Source organism: Indicator indicator, chromosome 17, assembly GCF_027791375.1.
Source record: "Indicator indicator isolate 239-I01 chromosome 17, UM_Iind_1.1, whole genome shotgun sequence".
Taxonomy (NCBI): domain Eukaryota; kingdom Metazoa; phylum Chordata; class Aves; order Piciformes; family Indicatoridae; genus Indicator; species Indicator indicator.
Genome location: NC_072026.1, coordinates 19,885,649 through 19,909,578, shown reverse-complemented (window position 1 = coordinate 19,909,578; position 23,930 = coordinate 19,885,649). Strand labels below are relative to the sequence as shown.

Here is a 23,930-nt window from a genome sequence, read left to right as displayed (position 1 = left end):
AGAGCCAGCATCATTTGACCATAATGAAATCTGATTTGTTGGCTGCTCTCCAGGCCTGCCTGAGTGCCTCAGAGAAGGGCTCCCCTTTGTCTGACACCATGCACAAGCCCAAGTTACAGAACCCAAACCATCTTGTACTGGTGAGCAGAGAGGGGCTGGGTGCCAAGGGACTGTGCTGGCCCTGGCTGTGTTTTGCAGTGGACTCCAACCTTCATGGTCCCCCTCCCCAGGGTGAGGGCTCATCCAGTGCCAGTCTACAATTCATGCAACTTATTAATTAAGATCTAGGTTGTTTTGCATGCTCTCAACCCTGCTCCCACTTCTCAGCTCCAGGCTGGGATTTCCCCAAGTCCTGCCTGGGCTCTGGGGACTGAGAACACAGTGGGGTGGCACATTGGGCACAGCCAGTCCCAAAAGCCTCTGGTGGCTGCCACCCCACATCTTGGAGTGTGCTGGGGTGCCAGGGCCAGGCATTTTGGCTGGAAGAGGGAGCAGGAAAAGGCAGAAAGGTACTGGAGTGGGAGCCTCTAGAGCAGCTGTGGAGCAGGGAGGTGGGGTCTCATTCAAGGGGATTTAGGACACCTGGCTGAAGGAGGACTATTCCCACCTGCCCCTAAGGTCATGGAGCCTGCAGGGACACCTCTGCTTTGGAGAAGAAGGACAGATACTGCACAAGGTGGGGGCCTGTGGCTGCCACATGTGGAGTGGCAGAGGCTGAGAAGCCACTACCACCTGCAGTGGAATGGATCCCACCACCTCCTGCAGTGCTGTGAGTTCCACTAACTTCTGCAGGGGTGTGGATGCCACCGAATCCTGCAGGGGTGTGGGTGCCACCAAATCCTGCAGGGGTGTGGGTGCCACCAAATCCTGCAGGGGTGTGGGTGCCACCAAATCCTGCAGGGGTGTGGGTGCCACCAAATCCTGCAGGGGTGTGGATGCCACCAAATCCTGCAAGGGTGTGGGTGCCACCAAATCCTGCAAGGGTGTGGGTGCCACCAAATCCTGCAGGGGTGTGGATGCCACCGAATCCTGCAGGGGTGTGGGTGCCACCAAATCCTGCAAGGGTGTGGATGCCACCAAATCCTGCAGGGGTGTGGATGCCACCGAATCCTGCAGGGGTGTGGGTGCCACCAAATCCTGCAAGGGTGTGGATGCCACCAAATCCTGCAGGGGTGTGGGTGCCACCAAATCCTGCAGGGGTGTGGGTGCCACCGAATCCTGCAGGGGTGTGGATGCCACCAAATCCTGCAAGGGTGTGGATGCCACCAAATCCTGCAGGGGTGTGGGTGCCACCAAATCCTGCAGGGGTGTGGGTGCCACCAAATCCTGCAGGGGTGTGGGTGCCACCAAATCCTGCAGGGGTGTGGGTGCCACCAAATCCTGCAAGGGTGTGGGTGCCACCAAATCCTGCAGGGGTGTGGGTGCCACCGAATCCTGCAAGGGTGTGGATGCCACCGAATCCTGCAGGGGTGTGGGTGCCACCAAATCCTGCAAGGGTGTGGATGCCACCGAATCCTGCAGGGGTGTGGATGCCACCGAATCCTGCAAGGGTGTGGATGCCACCAAATCCTGCAGGGGTGTGGGTGCCACCAAATCCTGCAGGGGTGTGGATGCCACCGAATCCTGCAGGGGTGTGGATGCCACCGAATCCTGCAGGGGTGTGGGTGCCACCAAATCCTGCAAGGGTGTGGATGCCACCGAATCCTGCAGGGGTGTGGATGCCACCGAATCCTGCAGGGGTGTGGATGCCACCGAATCCTGCAAGGGTGTGGGTGCCACCAAATCCTGCAAGGGTGTGGGTGCCACCGAATCCTGCAGGGGTGTGGGTGCCACCAAATCCTGCAAGGGTGTGGATGCCACCGAATCCTGCAAGGGTGTGGGTGCCACCGAATCCTGCAGGGGTGTGGGTCTCACTAACACTTGCAGTGGAATGAGTTCCATCCCCTCTTGCAGTGGTGAGGGTCCCTCCACATCCCCCCTGCTGCCAAAAAGTGGGCAGCCCCCATGGGCTGGGTTTGTGGAAGCAGTGCTGGCATGGCTGGAGGGCTCCAAACCTCCTCAGGGGTATCAGAGGTGCCTGGCTTTGATATGAATTTGGGTGGGAGCCACAGGAGAAAACAAAACTCATGCAAACCAGCATGGAGGGAGCAGGCAAGGAGAGCTGGGAGCAGCATGTGTGTGGTCATTCTCAGGTGTCCAAAACCCTCAGGAGCAGGAAAGGTGTTTCTCATGGATGTGGGAATTTGTGCCCAGTGCACAGCCTTGAAACCTCTGCAGCCCCCTGAGCCTTGGTGGTCAGGAGCACCTGGCAGAGGGTTTGGGCTGGGCAGCAATCCCTGGCCCAAATCACTGAGAGGGGATTCAGGAGCTGCAATGGAGAGAGATTTGTGTGCATGGATGGGAGGGAGAAAGAGGAGAGGGGAAAAAATAGGCATGAAAAACAGTCAATGCATTCTGCAGCAAGACAGCAAGTGCCAACTGCCACCTCCCCTGTCCCCAGGCTGCCTGCCCAGCCTCAGCCCCTTGCCCATGCTGCTGCCTTTGCTGGGGTTTTGGTGCCCTGACTGTTTCTTCACTTGCCAAAAGTATCTGGTGAGGCAGTGTGTGGGAGGAGATGTGACTGCCACCATCCAGCTCTGCCTTTCTTCCAAGGGCCTTTGCTCTCCTTCCTGGCCCTGCCCCATGCAGTGGTGTGCACAGGGCTCCCTCTCTCCATGGAAAGTCTGAAGGGTGGCAAGACATTGATTATTTTTTTCCCTTGACGTGGGGCCTCTCTGTCACTCCTGGGGCTGTGGATTTTTATGGTTTCTGAACTGATTCTTGCTCTTTCTGACTCAAGCAGGCAGAAAGAGATGAGAGAGTGATGAGTACATAGGGCCCAGCAGCAGGGATGTCATGGGGAGTCATGGATGAGCAATGGGGTGGAGCCAGCAGCAGTGTGGTCATCTGCTGGGAGAGGTGTTTGCCCCAGCTTGAGACACTCAGAGCTCACTGAGAAACAGATAACTAAATAAATAATAAAGAGTTCTGTATGAAAAATGAGATTTTGGGGTGGGTTTGGGGTGGTTTTTGTTGTTTTTATTGGGGGTTTGGTGGTGGTGGTTTGTTGTGTGGTGGTTTTTTTTCCTTACAAAAGTGGTGATGCCATTATCCAAGCAGGGTCTCTCCAGCTCCTACCACTGAGCTCAGAGCAGAAGCTGGAGGATGGCTCAAGCTGTGTGAGTGTTGCATGGTGGCCACCCAAGTGACCAGCCTGTCCCAGCATCTCTGTGCACTACTTTGAGCTAGATTGGGTTTTTCCCCCTTCCCAGCCATCCCTCAGCACCCCTTGCTTGGTGTCAGCCCTTTCCCCTGGTCAGGGCAGGGTCCTCATTGGCAGAGTCTCCATCTCTTCTAGAAGGCCAAACCCACTGAGTTCTCCCCATCACTCAGGGTCACCTGTGTCCCAGAGCACTGCTGCACTGAGGGGAGGGGTGGGTGTGATGGGAGCAGCCCACCACAGTCGGGCACCCCCAGGGCATCCCCAGGTGTGGCAGTGGGGTGAGCGGTGCTGCTTAGGCTGTTGGGCTGGGGCTTGCTGGTTTTTCACACTGGTGGTCATCTGGAGCCAAACTCTGCTACCTAGGAGAGATTGTTGCTGTCTTGTGTGGGACTTGGGTCATACAACTGAGCCATTTTGGAGCTGGTGTAGTCCCAAACAGTGGAGATATTTAGGAGAGGGGGCCCACAGGAGCCTGCATCCAGCAGGAGAGAAGGGTGGAGTATCTCTGGTTAATGTCCCTCCAAAATGAGCCCAGGCCATGCCTCCTCCTTGCTCTTCTGCCCATCTCAGACTCTGGGGCACTTGTGTGTGGATGCAGCCCTGCTCTGCCTCTGCAGAACCAAAGTGCCCCTCAGGTTCAAGTGGACTCCTTTGAAGCCTTCAGTGTTTCCCTATGAGGTGCCCCAGGCCAGTGTTTTATCCTCACTTGTTCTTCTTCCCACTCCAGTGGCTGTGCTGGGGAGGGAGAGCAGGATCCAGCCCTCCTGCCCTTGGTCCTCCTGATTCACTGTGGGCTGAGAGTGCAGCACGTCTCTACCAGAAAGAGTTAAAAATACCAGCTGCAGGAGACGTCTTGTCCAAGTGGTAGACCAAAGGAAATCCTGTCACCACACCTAATCTCCAGGAAAAAAAAAAAAAAAAAACAACAAACTAAACAACAACACACAACACATGAAAAAAAAAAAAAAAGAATCTCAAAGAGGCAGGAAGTCAGCCAGCTCCACTAACCCACTGCTGCACTGAGGAGCAGCTGCTCCTCCACAAGGCTACCTTGGTAGCAGAGTGCAAAAGCAGGGCTGGAAATGCATCTCCTGCCCTTGGGAACAGGCACCCTCCCTGCTGCAGGTGTGGGAGGTAGTGCCAGCATCACCCTTCACACCAGTATGCCCCCCAGCAGCTAGTGAACAGAAGGGTGGATCACAGTATCATACAACACTAGGGGGTGGAAGGAAGGGACCTCCAGAGCATCAAGTCCAACTCCCCTGCAAAGCAGAATCACCCAGGGCAGGCCATGCAGGAACACATCCAGGTGGGTTTGCAAAGTCTTCAGCAGAGACTCCACAATCTCTCTGGACAGCCTGCTCCAGGGCTCCAGCACCCTCACAGTAAAGAAGTTTTTCCTCAGGTTGAGGTGGAACTTCCTGGGTTCCAGTTTGTGTCCATTGCCCCTTGTCCTATCACAGGACATCACTGAAAAGAGCCTGGCCCCTTCTCCCTGACACCCACCCTTCAGATATTTGTAAACACGACTAAGTTCCTCTCTCAGGCTGCTCTTCTCCAGGCTAAACAGCCCCAGGTCTCTCAGCCTTACCTCGTCAGACCCTTCATCATCCTCACAGCCTCCATTGGACACTCTATAGTACATCCCTATCCCAACTGGAGGGCCTAGAACTGGACACAATACTTCAGCTGTGGTCTCACCAGGGCAGAGTAGAAAGGGAGAAGACCCTCCCTAGACCTGCTGGCCACACTCTTGGAGACCATTGGCCTTGGCCACAAGGGCACATTGCTGTCCCATGGATAATTTATTGTCCACCAGAACTCCAAGGCCCTTCTCCATGGAGCAGCTTCCCAGCAGGTCACCCCTCACCTGTCCTGGTGCAGGAGGTTGTTCCTCCCTAGGTGCAGGACCCTACATTTGCCCTTGTTGGACTCCATGAGGTTCCCTCTGCCCCGCTCTGCAGCCTGGCCAGGTCTGGCTGAATAGCAGCACAGTCTGACAGGGTATCAGCCACTCCTCCCAGCTTGGTACCATCATCAGATGGTCATTTTGAGGAAATCAGGGATGCCCAGAGCAGGCACTGGCTTGGCTTCTGTGGTGGAAACAAAGGCAGCAGCAGCAGCGAGAGCTAAGAAGCAAAAACTTTTGTATCCTTCTTTATTTGTCGAAAATGTCAATTAAAAAACCCTTCAAAATAAAAACATGTTAGAAAAGTTGACCTTGCATAAGTAGTTACAGTAAATAAACCTACATGACAAAGAGAGAAACTGGAAGGCAGCTGACACAACCTCCTCCTAAAGACAGACTCACTGGAACCTATTTACAAAGCACTGTAAACAACAGGAACTATGGAAACGGCGCTGTCCATCCAGCATGGCTTCTTTTCCTTTTTATTATTAGTTTATTTTCTTGTCATTTTTTGGCTTCTAGCTCTTGACAAACCCTTGATCCAGACTGTCCCAGTGTGCCCTCCATCCATCACAAGACATCTCAACAAACATGCATAGGTACACAGCATGGGGTTGGCTAACCCGGGGCAGGGGGCAGCGAGGAGACCTCCCTGCCCTCTCCTCGTGGTGCAAATGGCCTTTGGCTTGCTTCCTTGCACTGGCTGCACATCAGCAGCCCCAGGCCTCAGCCCACCTTTGGGCAGGCAGCAGCACCAGGCAGTGCTGGGGTGACTGGGCACAGTGCAGCCAAAGGTTCTTAATCCTGGAAAACCAGGAACCAGCACAGCAGGGCTTGGACTGCTGAACCAAACCACTCAGCTGCGTGCCTGGGTGGGGATGTGGGGATCTGCCAGCCAGCTGGGGTGCCCTGGGGATGGCAAATGTAGCCAAAGCTACAAAAAAAAAACCAAAAAACAAAAGAACAAAAGACCCCTGGACTGTCCTAGAATTTCACAGCATTTCACAGAATGAATCAGGTTGGAAAAGACCTTCAAGATCATCAAGTCCAACCTATCACCCAACACCACCTAATCAACTAAACCATGGCACTGAGTGCCTCACCCAGTCTGGTTTTAAAGACTTCCAGCTGGCATTTAAGGAGAAGGTTTCTATTTCACACTCCTTGTGATGTTTTTGAGTCTAGCTCTCCCCAGACACCATTTGCTGTGCTTCTGGCTGAAGGCTAATGGCAAGGAGGGAGCTGTAATTATTGCCTCTTGTGTCCTTCACGACCAACACCATGGTGCTGACTGTCATGAGCTGTGGTTGTCCCTGCACACCCTGGAACCACACTGCCCTGTGATATATGTAAGACTTAGCATTAACTTTAAAAAACAGAAGGTTACTTTTATAATGCTGCTAAGGAAGGAAGGAGAACATCAGTCCTAAACTAGGGTCTACCACCAAGTAAGATGAAGACAGCTGATACCTCTGCATGTTGCCTGTGTGCTGGCTTCGAGGAGCTGTGCAGGGATCTGGAAGGGTGTTGCACATCCTTGCCCCAGGAGCATTCCAGCTTTTGTCAAAGCATTAACATAAATCCTCTTCCTACCCCAAAAGAAAGTTCCTTTTTTTCCTAGCCAAAAGCCCTTTAGGGGCAATTGGGTAGGGGGAGGGAGAAGTGGCCCTTGGCCTTTGGGAAGGAGCTTTGGAGAGCCTAAGGTGGGCAGAAGGGAGCAGGGAAGCAGCACATTTGGGGGCTTTGTTGTAGTTGTTGTTGTTGTCAAGCAGTGCTTAGATTTCATACAGAGAGAAGCACATCCTGCAAGGGGAAGCCCAGCAAAACTATCAGCTCATAGGATACCTGCACACTCCATGTGAAAACAAAGCAAGGGGCAGGAGGCTGAGGTCATGCATAAGAAAAGGGATAGAAAAGGGATGGAAAAGGGCCTGGGGTGGGGCAGAGCAGCAGCTACCTGTTGTGCTGATCAGGAGCTGTTAGGAGGCAGTACTGTGCAACATACCCTCCCCATGTGCTCTGACAGGTGCTCCAGATCTGACTTCCCCAAGGAGTTCAAATGTCTTCAGCGTTATTTTCATCAGTATCAAGGCCACACGGGAACCACAGTATTGCTGGGCTCTAGTTAGCTACAGTCAACTAACCAGGAAGGAAGGCAGGAAGGCAGGAAGGCAGGCAGGAAGGCAGGCAGGCAGGCAGGAAGGCAGGCAGGCAGGCAGGCAGGAAGGCAGGCAGGCAGGAAGGCAGGCAGGAAGGAAGGCAGGAAGGAAGGCAGGAAGGCAGGCAGGCAGGAAGGCAGGCAGGAAGGCAGGCAGGAAGGCAGGCAGGCAGGAAGGAAGGAAGGCAGAAAGGAAGGAAAGCAGGAAGGAAGGTGGGAAGGAAGGCAGGAAGGAAGGCAGGCAGGCAGGAAGGCAGGAAGGAAGGCAGGCACAAGGCAGGAAGGAAGGCAAGCAGACAGGAAGGCAGGCAGGCACAAGGCAGGAAGGCAGGCAGGAAGGCAAGCAGGCAGGAAGGAAGGCAAGCAGGCAGGAAGGAAGGCAAGCAGGCAGGCAGGCAGGCAGGAAGGCGGGTGGGTGGGGAAAAAGCTTCCCCCAGTTGTGATTATCTGAAAAAAACCAGGAGGAGCTTGGTGCTTTTTGGTGTCTGCTCACTGCCACCTCAGTGACTGTTATCATTCAATAAATAGGTACCGGTGCTTTTGAAAAGAAGGAAAGCATTCCAAAGTGCTTAAGCTTCCTCTAGGAAACTGCTGCCAAACCCTTCTGTGAGTGGCAAAGCCAGCAGCAGAGTTTGTATGTTTGCTCCCAGTAGCAGGTAGGATGAGGTATTAGTTGCTGCAGATGAATTGTGAATCATGGACCGCTTGCTTACTGCTTCAGCTCTGATCGATTGTTCCTGGTTTATTTCCTTTGTGGATGGAAGATGGAAGAAAAACTTCTCTCTCTCTTTTTTTTTTTTTTTTTTTTCTTTCCTATGACTTTTGGGGTTTTTTTGGTAATAAATTCCCCAAACCAACAAAATAAGGAGCAAGAAGAGGCTTCCCCCCAAAAAAAACACCTGAGGTCACACACCACTGCCAGCAGCTTCTTCCCGGGTTCAGGCGATGAGGGACGACTTGCGCCCTGTGTCCTCCCTGCTGCACTCATCTGTCTGCTTCAGCAGCCTTCTAACCAGCTTCTCCAAGTCCTTCCTGGATTTAAGCTCTTCCTCCAAACACTGCTTCATCCTTTTGTTCTCCTGCAAGAGTTCAAACAAAGGTGTGAAGATGCAGTTACTGTCTGTGCACCCACGGCAGTGGTGCACCTCTGCACGCCTGGCTGCCTGGGGCCTCAGGGGTGATGAAACACCAGGGACCTCTGACAGGTCACTGCTGGCTTGTGAGGATGAACACCATGGGTTACTCATGGTCTGATCCACTTAGCCAGACCCTTACTACCTTACAGACCTGCATCAAAGTCCCACTGACTCTGAGCAGACAGAACCCTGGAAACCTAATTTTAACCCAGATTGGAGAAGCCAGTTCTCCTGGGGTGGTCTCTTCCACCTCCAGGCTTGGGGCTGGAGGAAGGAGGACACATTTCCTCTGAGTCTACAAGAATTGGTATCATCAGAGCCCTAAAAGCTCTTTAAGCTCAAACTAAAAGAGCTTTTAGAGTAGGGGGCAGGTTTTATGTTACTACAAAGACCACTACTCCTCCTTTCCTGCTTCCTCTGCTGCACAAGGGACTGTGTGGTGAGCTGGTCCAGGAAGCTAAACCAGGAGAAAACTAAAGCTGATTCAGTGAGCCACAGGACAGCACAACCAAGACTTTGGCTAAGCATGATGAGTGGAAGACAATGACTCAGTGCAGCCTGGCTGGCTTTTGCTCAGCTCCCAGCACAAACAATTCCAGCTCCAGTTACCTGCTTCAGTTCTTTGACTTCATCTTTCAGTGCATAAACCGTGTCAACGAGGCTCCTGCAAAAAGAAATGCAAAGAAAATCAAACCAAAATTGCTGGAGTGCAGCAAAACAGGCACAGCATGAGAGCTCTGGTGGGCAAAGTGCTGATGGGGAAGGTGCTTCCAGCTTCTGCTTTGCAAGCATCAAGCTGCTGCTATCACTCCTGCCTGGGAGGGGACTCTGGAAACACAGCACTTGCCTCAAAATTCAAGAAGAAAGCCCTGCTCTGCTAGCTGCAAGTGATCAACAAAAGTCTGAGGCTTTGGCTTCCCTGTTTACACTGCTGCAATAAATAACAATGGTTTTAAAACTGCAAAGTCCTGAGCCAGTGTGTGCCCAGGTGGCCCAGAGGGCCAACAGCATCCTGGCCTGGATCAGCAATAGTGTGGCCAGCAGGAGCAGGGCAGGGATTGTCCCCCTGGACTTGGCACTGGTGAGGCCACACCTTGAGTCCTGGGTCCAGTTTTGGGCTCCTCACTCCATGAAGGGCATGGAGGTGCTGGAGAGGGTCCAGAAAAGGGCAGCAAAGCTGGGGAAAGGTCTGGAGAGGAGCAGCTGAGGGAACTGGGGTTCTTTAGTGTGGAGAGGAGGCTGAGGGGAGACCTTCTGGCTCTCTACAACTCCCTGAAAGGAGGTTGGAGCCAGGTGGGGGTTGGTCTCTTCTCCTTAGAAACAAGTGATAGGATGAGAGGAAATGGCCTCAAGTTGCAGCAGGGGAGGTTGAGGGTGGATATTAGAGAAAATTCTTCCCTGAAAGGGTTCTCAAACATTGGAACAGACTGCCCAGGGAGGCGGCTGAATCTCTCACCCTGGAGGGGTTTCAAAGAGGCAGAGCTGTGGTGCTGAGGGACACAGTTTAGCACCAGCCTTGGTAGAGTTAGAGAAGGGTTGGACTGGATGATCTAAAAGGTCTTTCCTAACCAAAAGCATTCTATGATTCCATGATCTTTTGTAAAATGACCTCAATTCCTTGAGGTTATGCTGCAAAAAAGTCAATCATGAAAGGAATGCAGTTGGGGGTTAGGCAGGGAGCAGACCAGTGCAGTCACCCAGCTGCTGACTAGGTAGCTAGCTGGGAGCACTCACAGACAGGGTGACAGGCAGGTTCCCAAGGGGCAGCAGTAGCTCAGTATGCCAGCAGTTAAAAAAACAACAGCCACTTGTTTGGTTCTGTCCTCCCTGATCCCATTAACTTCATCCAGATAAGCTCTGGGACTGAAGAAGCTGGCTACTGGATCCCAGCACACTGGTTCCCAGAGGGCTCCAGCCACATCAGAGCAGCTGCCAAGGCAGATTTGTTCTTAGAAAGGGACAAAATAGCAACTGAAACAGTCCAGTGGTTCTCACCAGGACTAAGGCAGCAGTTGGTGACACCAGGCCTGCTCCTCTGCAGAAGGAGAGGGCATTAGTTCTTAGTGTCCTTCCTCAAATACTGGGTTCAGTTTTGGGGCCCTCACTCCATGAAGGGCATGGAGGTGCTGGAGTATGTCCAGAGAAGGACAATGAAGCTGGGGAAGGGTCTGGAGAACAGGGCTGGTGAAGAGCAGCTGAGGGAATTGGGGGTGTTTAGTATGGAGAAGAGAAGGCTGAGGGGAGACCTCATTGCTCTCCACAACTCCCTGAAAGGAGGCTGGAGTGAGGTGGGGGTAGGTCACTTCTTCCAAGCAGCAAGTGACAGAATTAGAGGAAATGGCCTGAAATTGTGCCAGGGGAGGTTTAGGCTGGATATCAGGAAAAATCTCTTTGCTGCAAGAGTGGTCAGGCTTTGGATCAGGCTGCCCAGGAAGGTGGTGGAGTCCCCATCCCTGGAGGTGTTCAAGAAACCTGGGCCATGGCACTTTGGGACACAGTTTATGGCCATGGTGCTGCTGGGTTGATGGTTGGACTGGATGATCTTAGAGGTCTTTTCCAACCAAACCAACTCTATGATTCAGTGAAAAGGCAAGGAGGGGATGTGCAGGAGCCCAGCAGCCACACTTACTTTTCCTCTGTGACAGTCTGGCCATTGCTTCTTGTTTCCTCTACGATGATTTTCTCTTCCTCAGGAAGGAGGACTTGGGGGATGGAGTCTTTACGGGAGCCTGTGTAGAAGAGTCACTGATTAGGAAGGAACAATGGAGATTCCCTGCTGCCCAGAGACAGCATGGCAAACACAGCCCTTGCCCTCTACAACTACCTGAAGGGAGGTTGGAGAGAGGAAGGGGCAGCCTCTTCTCCTTGATGACAAGTGGCAGGACCAGATGAAATTATAGAATCATGGAATCTGTCAGGGTTGGAAGGGACCACAAGGATCATCCAGTTCCAACCCCCCTGCCATGGGCAGGGACACCTCACACTACATCAGCCTGGCCAGAGCCTCATCCAGCCTGGCCTTAAACACCTCCAGGGATGGAGCCTCAACCACCTCCCTGCACAACCCATTCCAGGCTCTCACCACTCTCATGGGGAAGAACTTCTTCCTCACGTCCAGTCTGAATCTCCCCACTTCCAGCTTTATTCCATTCCCCCCAGTCCTATCACTACCTGATAGCCTAAAAAGTCCCTCCCCAGCTTTCTTGTAGCCCCCTTCAGATACTGGAAGGCCACAAGAAGGTCTCCTTGGAGCCTTCTCTTCTCCAGCTGAACTGCCCCTACTCTTTCAGTTTGTCCTCATAGGAGAGGTGCTCCAGCCCTCTGCTCATCCTGGTGGCCCTATGGTTACAAGCTGGGCCAGGGGAGGTTCAGGCTGGATGTTAGGAAATATTTCTTGAAAGGGCTCTCAGACATTGGAACAGGCTGCCCAGGGCAGTGGTGGAGTCACCATCCCTGGGGGTGTTCAAGCAGCCTGTGGACCTGCTGCTTAGGGACATGGTTTAATGCTGACCTTTCAGTCAGGGGTTAGAATGGATGATCATAGAATCATAGAATCAACCAGGTTGGAAGAGACCTCCAAGATCTCCAGGTTGGAGGTCTCTTCCAACCTGGTTGATTCTATGATTCCAAGATCATCCAGTCCAACCTATCACCCAGCCCTATCCAATCAACCAGACCATGGCACTAAGTGCCTCACCCAGGCTTCTCTTGAACATCTCCCAGGGGCAGTGACTCCACCACCTCCCTGGGCAGCACATCCCAATGGGCAATCTTTCTCTCTGTGAATAACTTCCTCCTAACACCCAGCCTAGACCTCCCCTGGCGCAGCTTGAGACTGTGTCCTCTTGTTCTGCTGCTGGTTGCCTGGGAGCAGAGCCCAACCCCCTCCTGGCTACAACCTCCCTTCAGGTAGTTATAGACAGCAATGAGGTCATCCCTGAGCCTCCTCTTCTCCAGGCTGAACACCCCCAGCTCCCTCAGCCTCTCCTCACAGGGTTTGTGTTCCAGACCCCTCACCAGCCTCGTTGCCCTTCTCTGGACACCTTCCAGTACCTCAACATCTCTCTTGAACTGAGAACTGGACACAGATCTCTGAGGTCTATGCCAAACAGATATATTCTGTGACTGTCTTCTCCCTGCTCTTCTGCAAGCCTGGAGCAGGCTTGAGATGCAGGGATTTGAGCAGCCTCCCACAATCTACCATGCTTAAACTCAAGCTTATACCTAACACCAAGCTGGAGCTAAACAGCGAGCGGAAGATTTCCAAGGGTGCTGGCTGCAGGTCAAGCTCCATCATGACTTACAAATGAAAACATTCTATTAGGGGGTCAGAAGAAACATGCCCCTCCCTTTTTGAAATGCACCATTATTTGATAGCCCAGTGACTTCATTTGACACCTTACCAGTTTTATTTCCAGAGCTGAAGGCATTAGCTAGGTGCTTATGAAGCAGCTTGCTCTTCACCCTGCAGCTGATTGAGAGATAATATTCATGCTTCCTTTCTAAAGCTCTCTGCAACCTGAGATTACCATCAGGTTTTCAGTGCTGACAGCCACAGGCACTGACTTAGGCTTGCTTAATTCCTAACAAGTGCTGTGAAATAGCTGTTGTCTCATCTGCCCTCCCCTACCTGCCCCTCATCCTCTGTGTTTAGAAGAAAAACAATGGCAACTAAACCGCTAGGTAGATGAAGCTCCCTTATCTTGAAGATTGAATACCACACAGTTTCCTAGCATGAGTCTGGTTGCTGTATGATGCAACCAGCTGGTTTTTCCCAGAGGGGTTTATCAGTGTTGCAGGCAGAGGAAGAAATAAATAAGCAGGTTGTGTGCCCACCTGAGCTGAGAGCTTGCTGGAAGCCTGCCCCGGTACAGTACGCTTCAATCACCTTCAGGATCTGAGCATCTTCTTCCAGTGCAGCAGTACCTGCAGCAAAACATTGCAGGCCAACAGCTCTGGCTTCATCTCTCCCAACTTTTGCTCCCAAGACCCTTAGGTGAAGTGTCTTGGCTGTCATTGTCCCTGGGACTTTGCTTAATTGCTTTCTGAGGTCCTTATCATTCTCTGCCCTTTCAGCACCACGACTACCTGGTAGGAAACCACACTTCTAGCTGCTCATCTCAGCAACACTAAGGAGGTGAGGCCTGCCTTTGGGTGCAGACAGCACCAGAAGATGGGTTGGCAGAGCAGTCCTGCTAGGAGGGGTCTGGTACAGCCACATCAGAGCAGGGGCTGGAAACGAGAAGTCTTCATTTCCAGCCTTAGCTCAGTGCTGTCCTCTCAAGGGAGAGGACTGCTGGGTGACCAGGACCTTTCATGTAAAACCTCCAAGAACTGGCCAAAGTGGACTTCAGGGAACTGTCAGGACATCCCAATTTGCAGGTGAACACCCTGCAGGGTTAGGGCCTCTTTCTTTTCCCCCTGATGCCCCATGGAAAGTGTTTCAGGGCCTGCTGGCATGGCCAGGTAAGGCTTTGTCCCAGCTCTCAGACATATTTGGGTGACTGTTGATGTGCAGTTCTGCTGCAGCTTTTAACAGCTTGGAAGTAGTTCCTTGGCGATATACCCAGAAGAAGACCATGTGCACCCATGACCCCGTGCTAGCAATCACAAGGAGGGTGGCAGCAATTCTAGAAGCCATAACTGGGAAGGGATCTCTCAGAAGCTGAGGACTGGTGTGCTTCCAGAGCCTTCCCTGCTGGGAGGGTCACCACAGGAGCATCCTGTGACATCCAGAAGCAGGAGAACAGCTGTTCTCCAAGTCCTGTGGAGATGACTCCACAAGGAAGAGAAGACCACACTCACTTTTCCGAAAACCAAACTCTTCATCAGATGGTTTCCTCTCAGTTTTCCTTTTTGGAAGAAACTTCTTCATTGTTTTTGGACTTTTGCTGGAATCCTATAGAGAAACAAACTCCTGTGTTTAACCAGGACCAAAGGCAGCTCAAGCAGCAGTGCAGCACAGCTTCAATCAGCTATCCAGGTGACACACAACACATCAGAGAACTACAAAGCAGCCAGTGACACAGTTGGGGAAAAGGATGTTTTGTGCCTTTCCCATGTGCTGTAGCTGAGGCCCACTGCTCCCTGCAGCAGCAATGGGAATTGCACCTGCAGCTCCTCTAGCAAATTCAACAAATCAAAGCTCCTTCAGCCAAAGAAAGTCAAACATTCACAGCCTTTGGAGTCTGCTTTCCAGATCTGAAGATCTTTGTGAGCAAACCCTCAAAGGTTGCTTATTGCCTTGGCTTGATTTGTTTTCTAGGATGAGACAGCTGGCCTGGCTTCTGTATGCACATGACTTGTTTGGAGACTATAAATCCACACACACACACACACTGAGAACACAAACAAATACACACAAAGTTAGTGCTTGCTATGACTCCACAAGCCAGAAGCACAAGGTTTTTATCTCCTTCACTCAGCTGCAAGTCTTGCTGCTCTGGAGAGGATTTAGTGTATTAGTAGGTTACATGCAAGATGGATTTTAAGCAGGAGAAGCAGCATGCCAGGAAGGTTAAGGCCCATAAAACCAAATCCTGCTTGAGAGTTACCTCAAAATACATTTTTGCCAGTCACTTCTGACTCTCACCATACCTTACTGACACAGTCAGGCAGAATTAGGATCATGCAAGCAGGAGAAGCATCAAGAGGAACAAGCATTCTTTGCCACAATAAGCCAAAGAGATGGATCTACCCTTACCTTTAAGATATAAGACATCCTCTACAATGAATATGCAAAGAAAGAGAAGATGAGTGTGAGAGACTGATGATTTTATTGACCAAGTCCATTAAATCCACAGTTCTAAAACACATTTAATTGTTAGTCTTGTGATTAATGTGGTTGCACCCTCCCTGCTGGTTTTAGAGCACTATCGACATGCAAAGGAGCCAGGGGGTCATGCAAAACTGAAACAAATTACATGTGAAAGGCATGGTCAGTGGGCATTAATACACTCTGAACACATCCAAATAGAGAGCAGGCCTCCTTGGTTAGTGGCAGGTGTCTGGAGATGTTGGTTGTCAAAGAGAATGGCACTGAAAAATGCAGCATCCCTCTGTGCCCTGCATGCCCAACCCCATCTGAGCTCTGGGAAGCAGCTTGGGAGCTGGCCCTGTGCTCAACACCAGTCTTGTGGTCTTCAACCTGACCCAGCTGGGAGGAGGGGATGCTCTGCCCACCCTGGTGACAAGCCCCTAGGACTATGTTGTCTTAAAGGGGACCATCCTCATGGGAGACCTGACAGTGTCAGGCATCAGCACAGTGAAAGTGGAGGACTCAGAAGTGTGTCCAGTGCTGGGCCCCCCAGTTCAAGAGAGACAGGGATATACTGGAGAGGGTCCAAGGGACAGCTATGAGGATGATGAGAATAGAACATCTGTCTGATGAGGGAAGGCTGAGAGCCCTGGGGCTGTTTAGTCTGGAGAAGAGAAGGCTGAGAGGGATCTGATCAATGTCTATAAATGCCTGAAGGGTGGGTGTCAGGGAGAGGGGGCCAGGCTCTTTCACTGGTGTCCTGAGATAGGACAAGGGGCAAGGATATAAACTGGAACACAGGGAGTTCCACCTCAACATGAAGGAAAACTTCTTTATTGTAGGGGTACTGGAGCCCTGAAGCAGGCTGCTCAGAGAGGTTGTGGAGTCTCCTTCTCTGCAGACTTTCAAGACCCACCTGGATGTGTTCCTGTGTGACCTGCCCTAGGTGACCCTGCTTTGGCAGGGGGGTTGGACTCAATGATCTCTGGAGGTCCCTTCCAACCCCTAACATTCTATGGTTCTATAAGAGCCCTGCTCCTGAATGATGATGTTCTAAACCCTTCACCCACTATACCAAGCAGAACACTTACCAAAAGAATTAAAATAACAATAATGTAAGAAATCATCTGTAAACTTTTCTTTCACTTTGCTAACCTGACTCTGGCCACACCACTTTACCCACAGCACCTGCTCTGTCATTGCAAATGATTACTGGAAACAGAAAGAGGGAAAATGACCCAATTTCAATGGAAATAACAAGAGAGCTGTGTGGTATGAGGCAGGGTCTGGGGTTTCCTGAGCACAGCTAGGTCTGAGGAAATGCACAAGTCTGTGCCATCCCGTCCTACACTGCCAGAAGCCAAACAAAGTAACCCTGGATGTCTGAAAATCTCTAATCTTTTAATCAAACTCCCCCCAAACTCCTTTTCCCTGCAATCAAACCTTTGAAATTTGTGTTCCTTCGTTCTATCTTCATTCTAGGAAGGTGACTTGCACTGAGCTCTTAGCTTAGTTTACATTGTGTCCTACTTTATAATAATAATCTTAATTAAAAAAAAAGGCAGATGCAGATCTGCTTGGGCCAATAATTGAACTGAAGCCACATCCTGGTGGTCAGGTCACCACGTGCACCACGTGCCACGCAGGGTTTGTGCATCCCACACCACCAGTCCTCAGCAGCCTCACATATGAAATATGAGCCAGACTATGCCCAGGTGGCCAAGAAGGCAAGAAGGTGGCCAACAGCATCCTGCTGGGTCAGCAATGGTGTGGCCAGCATGAGCAGGACAATGATTGCCCCCCTGGACACCTCAAAGACTGGGTTCAGTTGTGGGGCCCTCACTCCAAGAAGGACATTGAGGTGCTGGAGCAAATCCTTGCCTGGAAAAGGGTCTGGAAAACAGGGTTGGTGAGGAGCAGCTGAGGGCCCTGGGGTTGTTTAGCCTGAAGAAGAGGAGGCTGAGGGGAGACCTCTTGAAAGGAGTTTGGAGTTAGGTGGGTGTTGGTCTCTTCTCTCTGGTAACAAGTGATAGGATGAGAGGAAATGGCCTCAAGGGATGCTTAGGTTGGACATTAGAAGAAACTTCTTCCCTGAAAGGGTTCTGAAAGACTGGAACAGGCTGCCCAGGGAGATAGTTGAATCCCCATCTCTGGAGGTGTTTCAGAGAGGCAGAGCTGTGGTGCTGAGGATCATGGTTTAGCACCAGCCTTGGTAGAGTCAGAGAAAGGTTGGACTCGATGATCTTAAAGGTCTCTTCCAACAGAAAGGATTCTCTGTGATTCTGATAATAGTAACTCAGTCTGGGAGTTTGTCCTGCCTTATCTATCACTCTGGCAATTTCACACAGAAAAATTTCTCCTGTATTTCAAGCCTCTTCCTATATTTCAATTCACCATGCAAGCACAAACCAGTTTAGTCTACAGCAGGGCTATCTGGACCATGCAAAGATTAAGAGTCATTTCCAGTTTGCTTGGTTGGCTTTTGGACAATTTAATTCCCAAGCTGAAATGTGTTGTTTTACAAATGTTAAAAAATAAACCTACCAAAATGTCAGGAGACTACCTGGAATTTTTAACTCTTTATGTGGAGCAGCAGAGTCAGAGCCTCCATAGCTGCTGGGGTCTCCATCCCTGAGTGCTGGCAGGGCTAGAGTGGTCCAAGTCCCCCTCCCTGTCCCCATCCCTGCTGGGAGCCTGAGTGGTGATGCTCCCAGGGCTGCTGTACCAAGAAGGGTAGCTGACTCAGAACTGGAGTGCTCATTCAGTAAGGGGAACATTACCCAGGCTGCTGGTGAGTAATCCCAGAAGTTTAACGTGAGGCAGGTAAGGAAAGAACTGCAGTTGCAGCAAGGGGGGTGACAATCAGAGCTGGGTTGTATTCTGGGTTTGTCCACACCACCTCCTACCTGCCAGGCTTGGGGTTTCTGTGGTGGAAGCCATCCCTTGGGCTGCTCCTCCCAGCAGAGCACAGGGCTGTGAAACACTTGTGTGGGTGGTAAAGGAGGGTTGAGCCCCACAGCTCCTGCAGGGTGCCCTGCTCCAACTACCCAAACACAGGGTCAACAGCTCTTCTTCCTCTTCCTCTTGGTGCAACACCCACCCTGCAGCACCAGCCTGGGCAATGCTGGGCCACTGCTATAGCTGGAGCTGGAACATATCCTGGCAAGGAGCCCAGCTCCCATTTATGGCTCAGACCAACACAGGAGGAGGCAGCTCCACCAGGGCACAGCCAAAGGAGAGTACTCAGTGGGACTCTCTGCTGTGGGCCCAGTGATAGCCAGCAGCTGAGGGGCCTGCAAACACACCTGTCCTGCTTCACTTGCAGCACAAAGCCAGCCACAGAGACCAGCATCCATCTCACATCTGCAGGACCAGAGCAAAACTTGCTCTCCCAACATCCCCACTAACTAAGGGGCAGTAAAGCTTAGTTTCTGATTAAGTAAAGCCAAGTTTCTGACTCTGGGCTGAGAACCCTGCACTCAAAGCACTGGAAATGGCCATTTCACCAGGGTCCTCTGCAGGCACAAGGGACAATTACCTCTTTGTAACTCAGTGCTGCCGAGGGTCTGAGTGGAGGAGCAGGACGGAGGCAGCTCAAGCTCCAGGGCTTAAGGATTTTGGGGGGTTCCAGAGGCCCACGGATCTGTCCAGCTGAACTGAATGTCTGGGAAAGTAGATGAGAAACAAATGAAGACTGTTAGCCACTAGGGCAGAGAAACAGAGGGAAGGGTGGACAAGAGTTCACTAAGAACTCCTTTGAGACATCTAGGTTGCAACAAAAGTAGGACAGGATACGTGTAGAAGGGTAGATGCATGGCATGGTTACAAACAGAAGGGCAGGATGTGTCTCACAGCTGCACACATCACCTCAGCAGCAAGGTGCACTGCCCAAACAGAGAGGTCAGGCAGTGCTGAGGGGCTCTGGGCAGTAGAGGGGCTGGGGAGGGGAGATGCTTACCGAGTGAACACTCCAGGACTGTGTTTTGGACACGGTGTTGCACGTCCCCTTGGTCAGCCTTTGCAAGTGGTCAAGCCACTCGTGCAAGTCCTGGCTGGTGCTGCAGGACACAGTGATCCTCTCCATCATGTTCCCTGCAGGAAAGGGTTAAACAGTGCTTAAGCAGTGGAGAGCCAGGAAGAAGCACAGAATGAGTTCAGCTCAGCACAGCAGCAAGCAGCAACTCAGTTTGCAAAGTCCAGTGGCTGCAGAAAGGTGAGGGCAAAGACGCCACTGCCCATCCTGCTCTGGGCACCCAGTGCCAGCCAGTGCTGGAGCTGCCCAGAAAAGCTAAGGGACCTGGCAAGATGAATGTGTGAGGAATTATTTAAGGTTTAAAGTAAGCAAACACAATATTTGTGTGATGAACAGGACACCAGCCTGGATCCTGTCTTGTGCAACCTGTTCTAGGTCAACCTGCTCTGGCAGGGGGATTAGACTCGATCTCCAGAGGTCCCTTCCAACCCCTAACACCCTGTGACCCTGACACCAAGTACAGCACAAACAGCTGCACTGCAGCCAAGGCACTGAGCAGGGCACAACCTTGCATAGCTACAAGTCATGAGACAAATTGAAGAGGAAAACTGGGAGGAACATGAGGAAAGCTACTGGATAACCAGAGCCATTAATTTGTCAACAAATGAGGCACTCACAGCTGCCCAGGACAAACCCTGGAAGCAGACAGGGCATGCATGGCACAGAGCAGTGCTACTGGGGCCACAACTAGCCCTGGCAGGACATTTGTCCCATATACTATGGTCTCTGAAAGCAGCCCAGCAGCAGAGCCAGAGCTCAAGGGCACTGGGAGTAGGTTGCCTTAAAACTAGGAGGGTGTGGTAGTTGTAGGCTAATGCCTTTAAAAATTTTTTTCACAGATCTTGAACAAAAAGTGGTAAAATGTAAATAAATCCCTATTGGGTGTAAAAAGGAAAATAATGACAGTTCCTAACAATCCCCCTGGAGAGTTATCTACCATAACAACTGGTTTGGTAAATAATCTCTCTCTCTTCTTGCCTCTTTGCTCTGGGAGAGGCTAACTTGCTTCTGCTTGACCTTGGCTGCACTGCTTTTGTTGTGACTGATATTAACTTCTCTGCTCTGTCTCTTGTCCCTTTTGTGTACAGGGTGGGAGGCAGAGAGGGAGAAGCTATTAGCTTCCCCTGGTCTTTGGCCAGGGGGGGTTCTTGTGCTGTTTATCAATTGTAAATCCCTGTAAAAATTGTAAATACTGAGTGTTTTGTACATATTCATTGCAGATTGTAGTTTTGCTTGTAAATACAGCTTCCATTTGCTTCCAGCTGAGCTGCTCTGGCAAACTTAATGTTGGGGGGGTGGGGGGTGGAATTTTCAACCCACCACAGAGGGAGACGCTCAGGAACTCTGACAACACGCAGCAAAGGAGCAAAAAAGAGGCACAGTGGTTGAGGGGTGGAAGAGGACAGCACCTCCAGTGGCAGCTGCTGCCAGGACTGGAAGGATGGCAGCAGGCAGGGGCCCCACTGACCTGCAATTTCAAACATGTGCTCGCTCCCTTCAGCATCCTCCAGCTTTGTCAGCGTCATCCCTGTCAGAGGCAGCTTTCCCTAGGAGAACAGAGGAGCAGTCAGTGCCTGCATCTGCTTCCCAGCAGGTGCTGCCCTGCTTGCTTCTGCTGATGCCTTTCTCTTTAGGAATCACCATTAAAACCCGGTTTGTGCAGGCTTCAGACTGCAGGAAGCATCTCCTTTAATGTATGGATCCAGCTCTCCCTGCACAACTAGGTCAAACCCTGCAGATGAGGCTCCCATGACAACTGAGTCATTCCCAGCTCCTCTGACACCCTTTCCCTTCACTCACTGCAAACCTTTCTCACAGCCAAGTCAGAAGGATCAACTTCCCCTGGTTTTTCTGAAAGCCTCCCCCCTGTGCCTCTGCTTTGCATGCTGAGCTGCCTGCCCACCTTACCCCCACAATTTTTTCGTCTGCATCCTGCTAGTTCTCTTCCAGTCATTTCAGAGCACCTCAAAAGAACAAGGACCTTATGTCCCCCAGCATCTCACATCCCAAGCAACACTCTGCAAGGCTTTGCTCTTCAGCTCTTCCCTTCCCAGGAGATATTTGCCACAGCAATTCCACAGCAGCAGGCACTTTCCCACACCAAACATGCAGCATGCATGGCTTTAACACCACTGGTGAAGGCCTGTGGCAAGCACTGGTGTGATCCTTCAGGACCAGCAGCACAGGATCCTCTTCCCCTGGTGTTTCTGAAAGACTCCTCCCTGTACCTCTGCTTTGCAATGCTGAGCTGCCTGCTCACCTTATCCCCACTGGAGGGTGAAATGGAACACCCCAGCCAAATTCTTCCCAAATCTTTCCCATCTCCCTTGCTCTGACAAATATCACAGCAACATGCTTTTCCTGGAGGCTACTGATGGTTCCAAGCAACTGAAGGAAAGCCAAGCTCCCAACAGCCTGACTACAGCCATTCAAATGGTAAAGCTGAAGACATGCAGGTTTTGGGCTGTCTCACGGAGTGGAAATTTTGGGCTTTTTACAGTGGACTTTATCAAAAGCAGTGTGACCAGCAGGATAAGGGAGGTGATTCTCCCCCTCCACTCTGCTCTTGTGAGACCCCACCTAGAGATCTGCATCCAGTTCTGGTGCCCCCAACACAAGAAGATCAAACTGTAGGAGTGGGTCCAGAGGAGGCCACAAAGACAATCATAGGGCTGGAGAACCTCCCCTTTTGAAACAGGCTGAGAGAGTTGGGGCTGTTCAGTCTGGTCTGGAGAAGGGAAGACCTGCTGGAGAGTCTCTGGGGAGACCTTAGAGCAGCCTTCCAGTACCAGAAGGGAGCTACAGGAGAGCTGGGGAGAGACTTTTGATGAGGGCTTGTAATGACAGGATGAGGACAATGGCTTTGAGCTGGAAGAGGGAAGACTGAGACTGGAGATTAGGAAGAAATTCTTTAGAGTGAGGTTGGGGAGACAGTGGAACAGGTTGCCCAGGGAGATTGTGGATGCCTCCTCCCTGGAGGTGTTCAAGGCCAGGATGGATGAGTCCTTGAGCAACCTGGGCTGGTGGGAGGTGTCCCTGCCCATGGCAGGGGGCTTGAAACCAGATGATCTTGAAGATCCCTTCCAACTCAAACCATTCTGTGAATCTACGATTTTCCAGAGCTGGCTGAACAGTGAGAAGCAGCTGGCTGTTTGTGTGGAGCAAAACCCTCCAGCTGGGTCTGGACACCTCACCCCCCCCACACCCCACTGCTGACAACCAGGACAGGCTTTTGGGTGGTGGTTTCTAATTTCACAGCATTCACACTTACCAAATGCTGTTTAGCCAGTTGGCAGGACAGAGGCACTAAGAGCCCTGGCACCCATGCTAAACCCAAGCCCTAGTCCCCAGCCTGGGGCATTTGCATCACAACAGAGAGGTTTAAGGAAGGAGAGGATTTGAATTTGATAAGAGCTATCTGATTTCCTTTTTGTTTTTTTTTTTTTTTTTTTTCCCTACACTTTCAAGTTGCCTTGCAACTTCAAATTCAGCATGCCTACCTGATAGATGAAGCCACTCATCCGTGGGCTTGCAGACAGCATCAGCAAAACGTTTGAAAACAACAAGAAATATCGCTCCTCTTTCTCCTGCAGGGGGAAGAATTTAGGTTAGTCCACTTTGCAATGCACCACAAGCAAACTGAACCTGTTGCAGCTGGAATCACAGCCTGCAAGAGATCAGCCCCAAACCAATCCTTCTGGCTTCTCTTCCTTGCAGCATCTCATTTCTGTGCTAGTTTTTCCTGCAGGCGTTTTTGTCTGCATCCTGCTAATACTCTTCCATTCGTTTCAGAGCACCTCAAAAGAACAAGGACCTTATGGCCTCAAGTATCTCACATCCCAAACAACACACCTTATGTCCCCCAGCATCTCACATCCCAAACAACACACCTTATGTCCCCCAGCATCTCACATCCCAAACAACACACCTTATGTCCCCCAGCATCTCACATCCCAAACAACACACCTTATGTCCCCCAGCATCTCACATCCCAAACAACACTCTGCAAGGCTTTGCTCTTCAGCACTTCCCTTCCCAGGAGATATTTGCCACAGCAATTCCACAGCAGCAGGCACTTTCCCACACCAAACATGCAGCATGCATGGCTTTAACACCACTGGTGAAGGCCTGTGGCAAGCACTGGTGTGATGCTTTTGGACCAGCAGCAGAGAAATCCCTCCAGCACGCTCAGCTCTGTAGTGGGCAGCATCCCTCCCTGTGGGATGGATCTGGCCTGCATATGTGACCCTCAGTTCCCTTGAGAAGGGAATCCCCTACTACTATCACCTTTCTTTCTCTCTTGCTAGCACTAGTCCTAAGCCATGGGACTGGCTAATATGCTCTAGGCAATTATGTGGGTGGACTTCCATCCCCATCCTTGTTCACCCAGCTCTCTGTTTCTAGAGCCCCATAGCTGCTGTGTATGGGCAACCAGGAAGATGGGGGAGATCAGGAGGGGGCTCACCTGCCTCCATTTCCCCACCCCCATCTCTTAGGTCTTGTTCTTTTTCTGGGTGACAAGAGGACATGGGATGCAGTCTGCACCTGCTGATCCTTCCCCAGGGATGGCAGAGCCTGGCTCCATTCTCCCCTTCACATTCCCTTATAGTCCTTACTTTTGTGACTTCCTCCTCCAACTCAGCAGATTCTGTCTCCATTCTCCCCTTCACATTCC

The 23,930-nt window shown here is 51.4% G+C and overlaps 1 protein-coding gene across 3 annotated transcripts in view; it reads right to left on the bottom strand.

Annotated features, from left to right (window-relative positions):
* Positions 1-8,143: 8,143 nt before the first annotated feature.
* ARHGEF6 (Rac/Cdc42 guanine nucleotide exchange factor 6) overlaps positions 8,144-23,930 on the bottom strand; it is a 54,753-nt gene continuing 38,966 nt past the window's right edge. For all 3 annotated transcript variants that reach the window (XM_054388821.1, XM_054388822.1, XM_054388823.1), the window contains 10 exons: positions 22,756-22,842; positions 20,724-20,802; positions 19,181-19,314; positions 18,761-18,886; positions 15,169-15,189; positions 14,271-14,364; positions 13,302-13,391; positions 11,095-11,194; positions 9,075-9,129; positions 8,144-8,408 (listed from right to left, as the gene is read on the bottom strand). In XM_054388821.1, the coding sequence (XP_054244796.1) occupies positions 8,268-8,408; positions 9,075-9,129; positions 11,095-11,194; positions 13,302-13,391; positions 14,271-14,364; positions 15,169-15,189; positions 18,761-18,886; positions 19,181-19,314; positions 20,724-20,802; positions 22,756-22,842 (927 nt within the window). In that variant the 3' untranslated portion in view covers positions 8,144-8,267. The remainder of the gene's footprint in view (positions 8,409-9,074; positions 9,130-11,094; positions 11,195-13,301; positions 13,392-14,270; positions 14,365-15,168; positions 15,190-18,760; positions 18,887-19,180; positions 19,315-20,723; positions 20,803-22,755; positions 22,843-23,930) is intronic.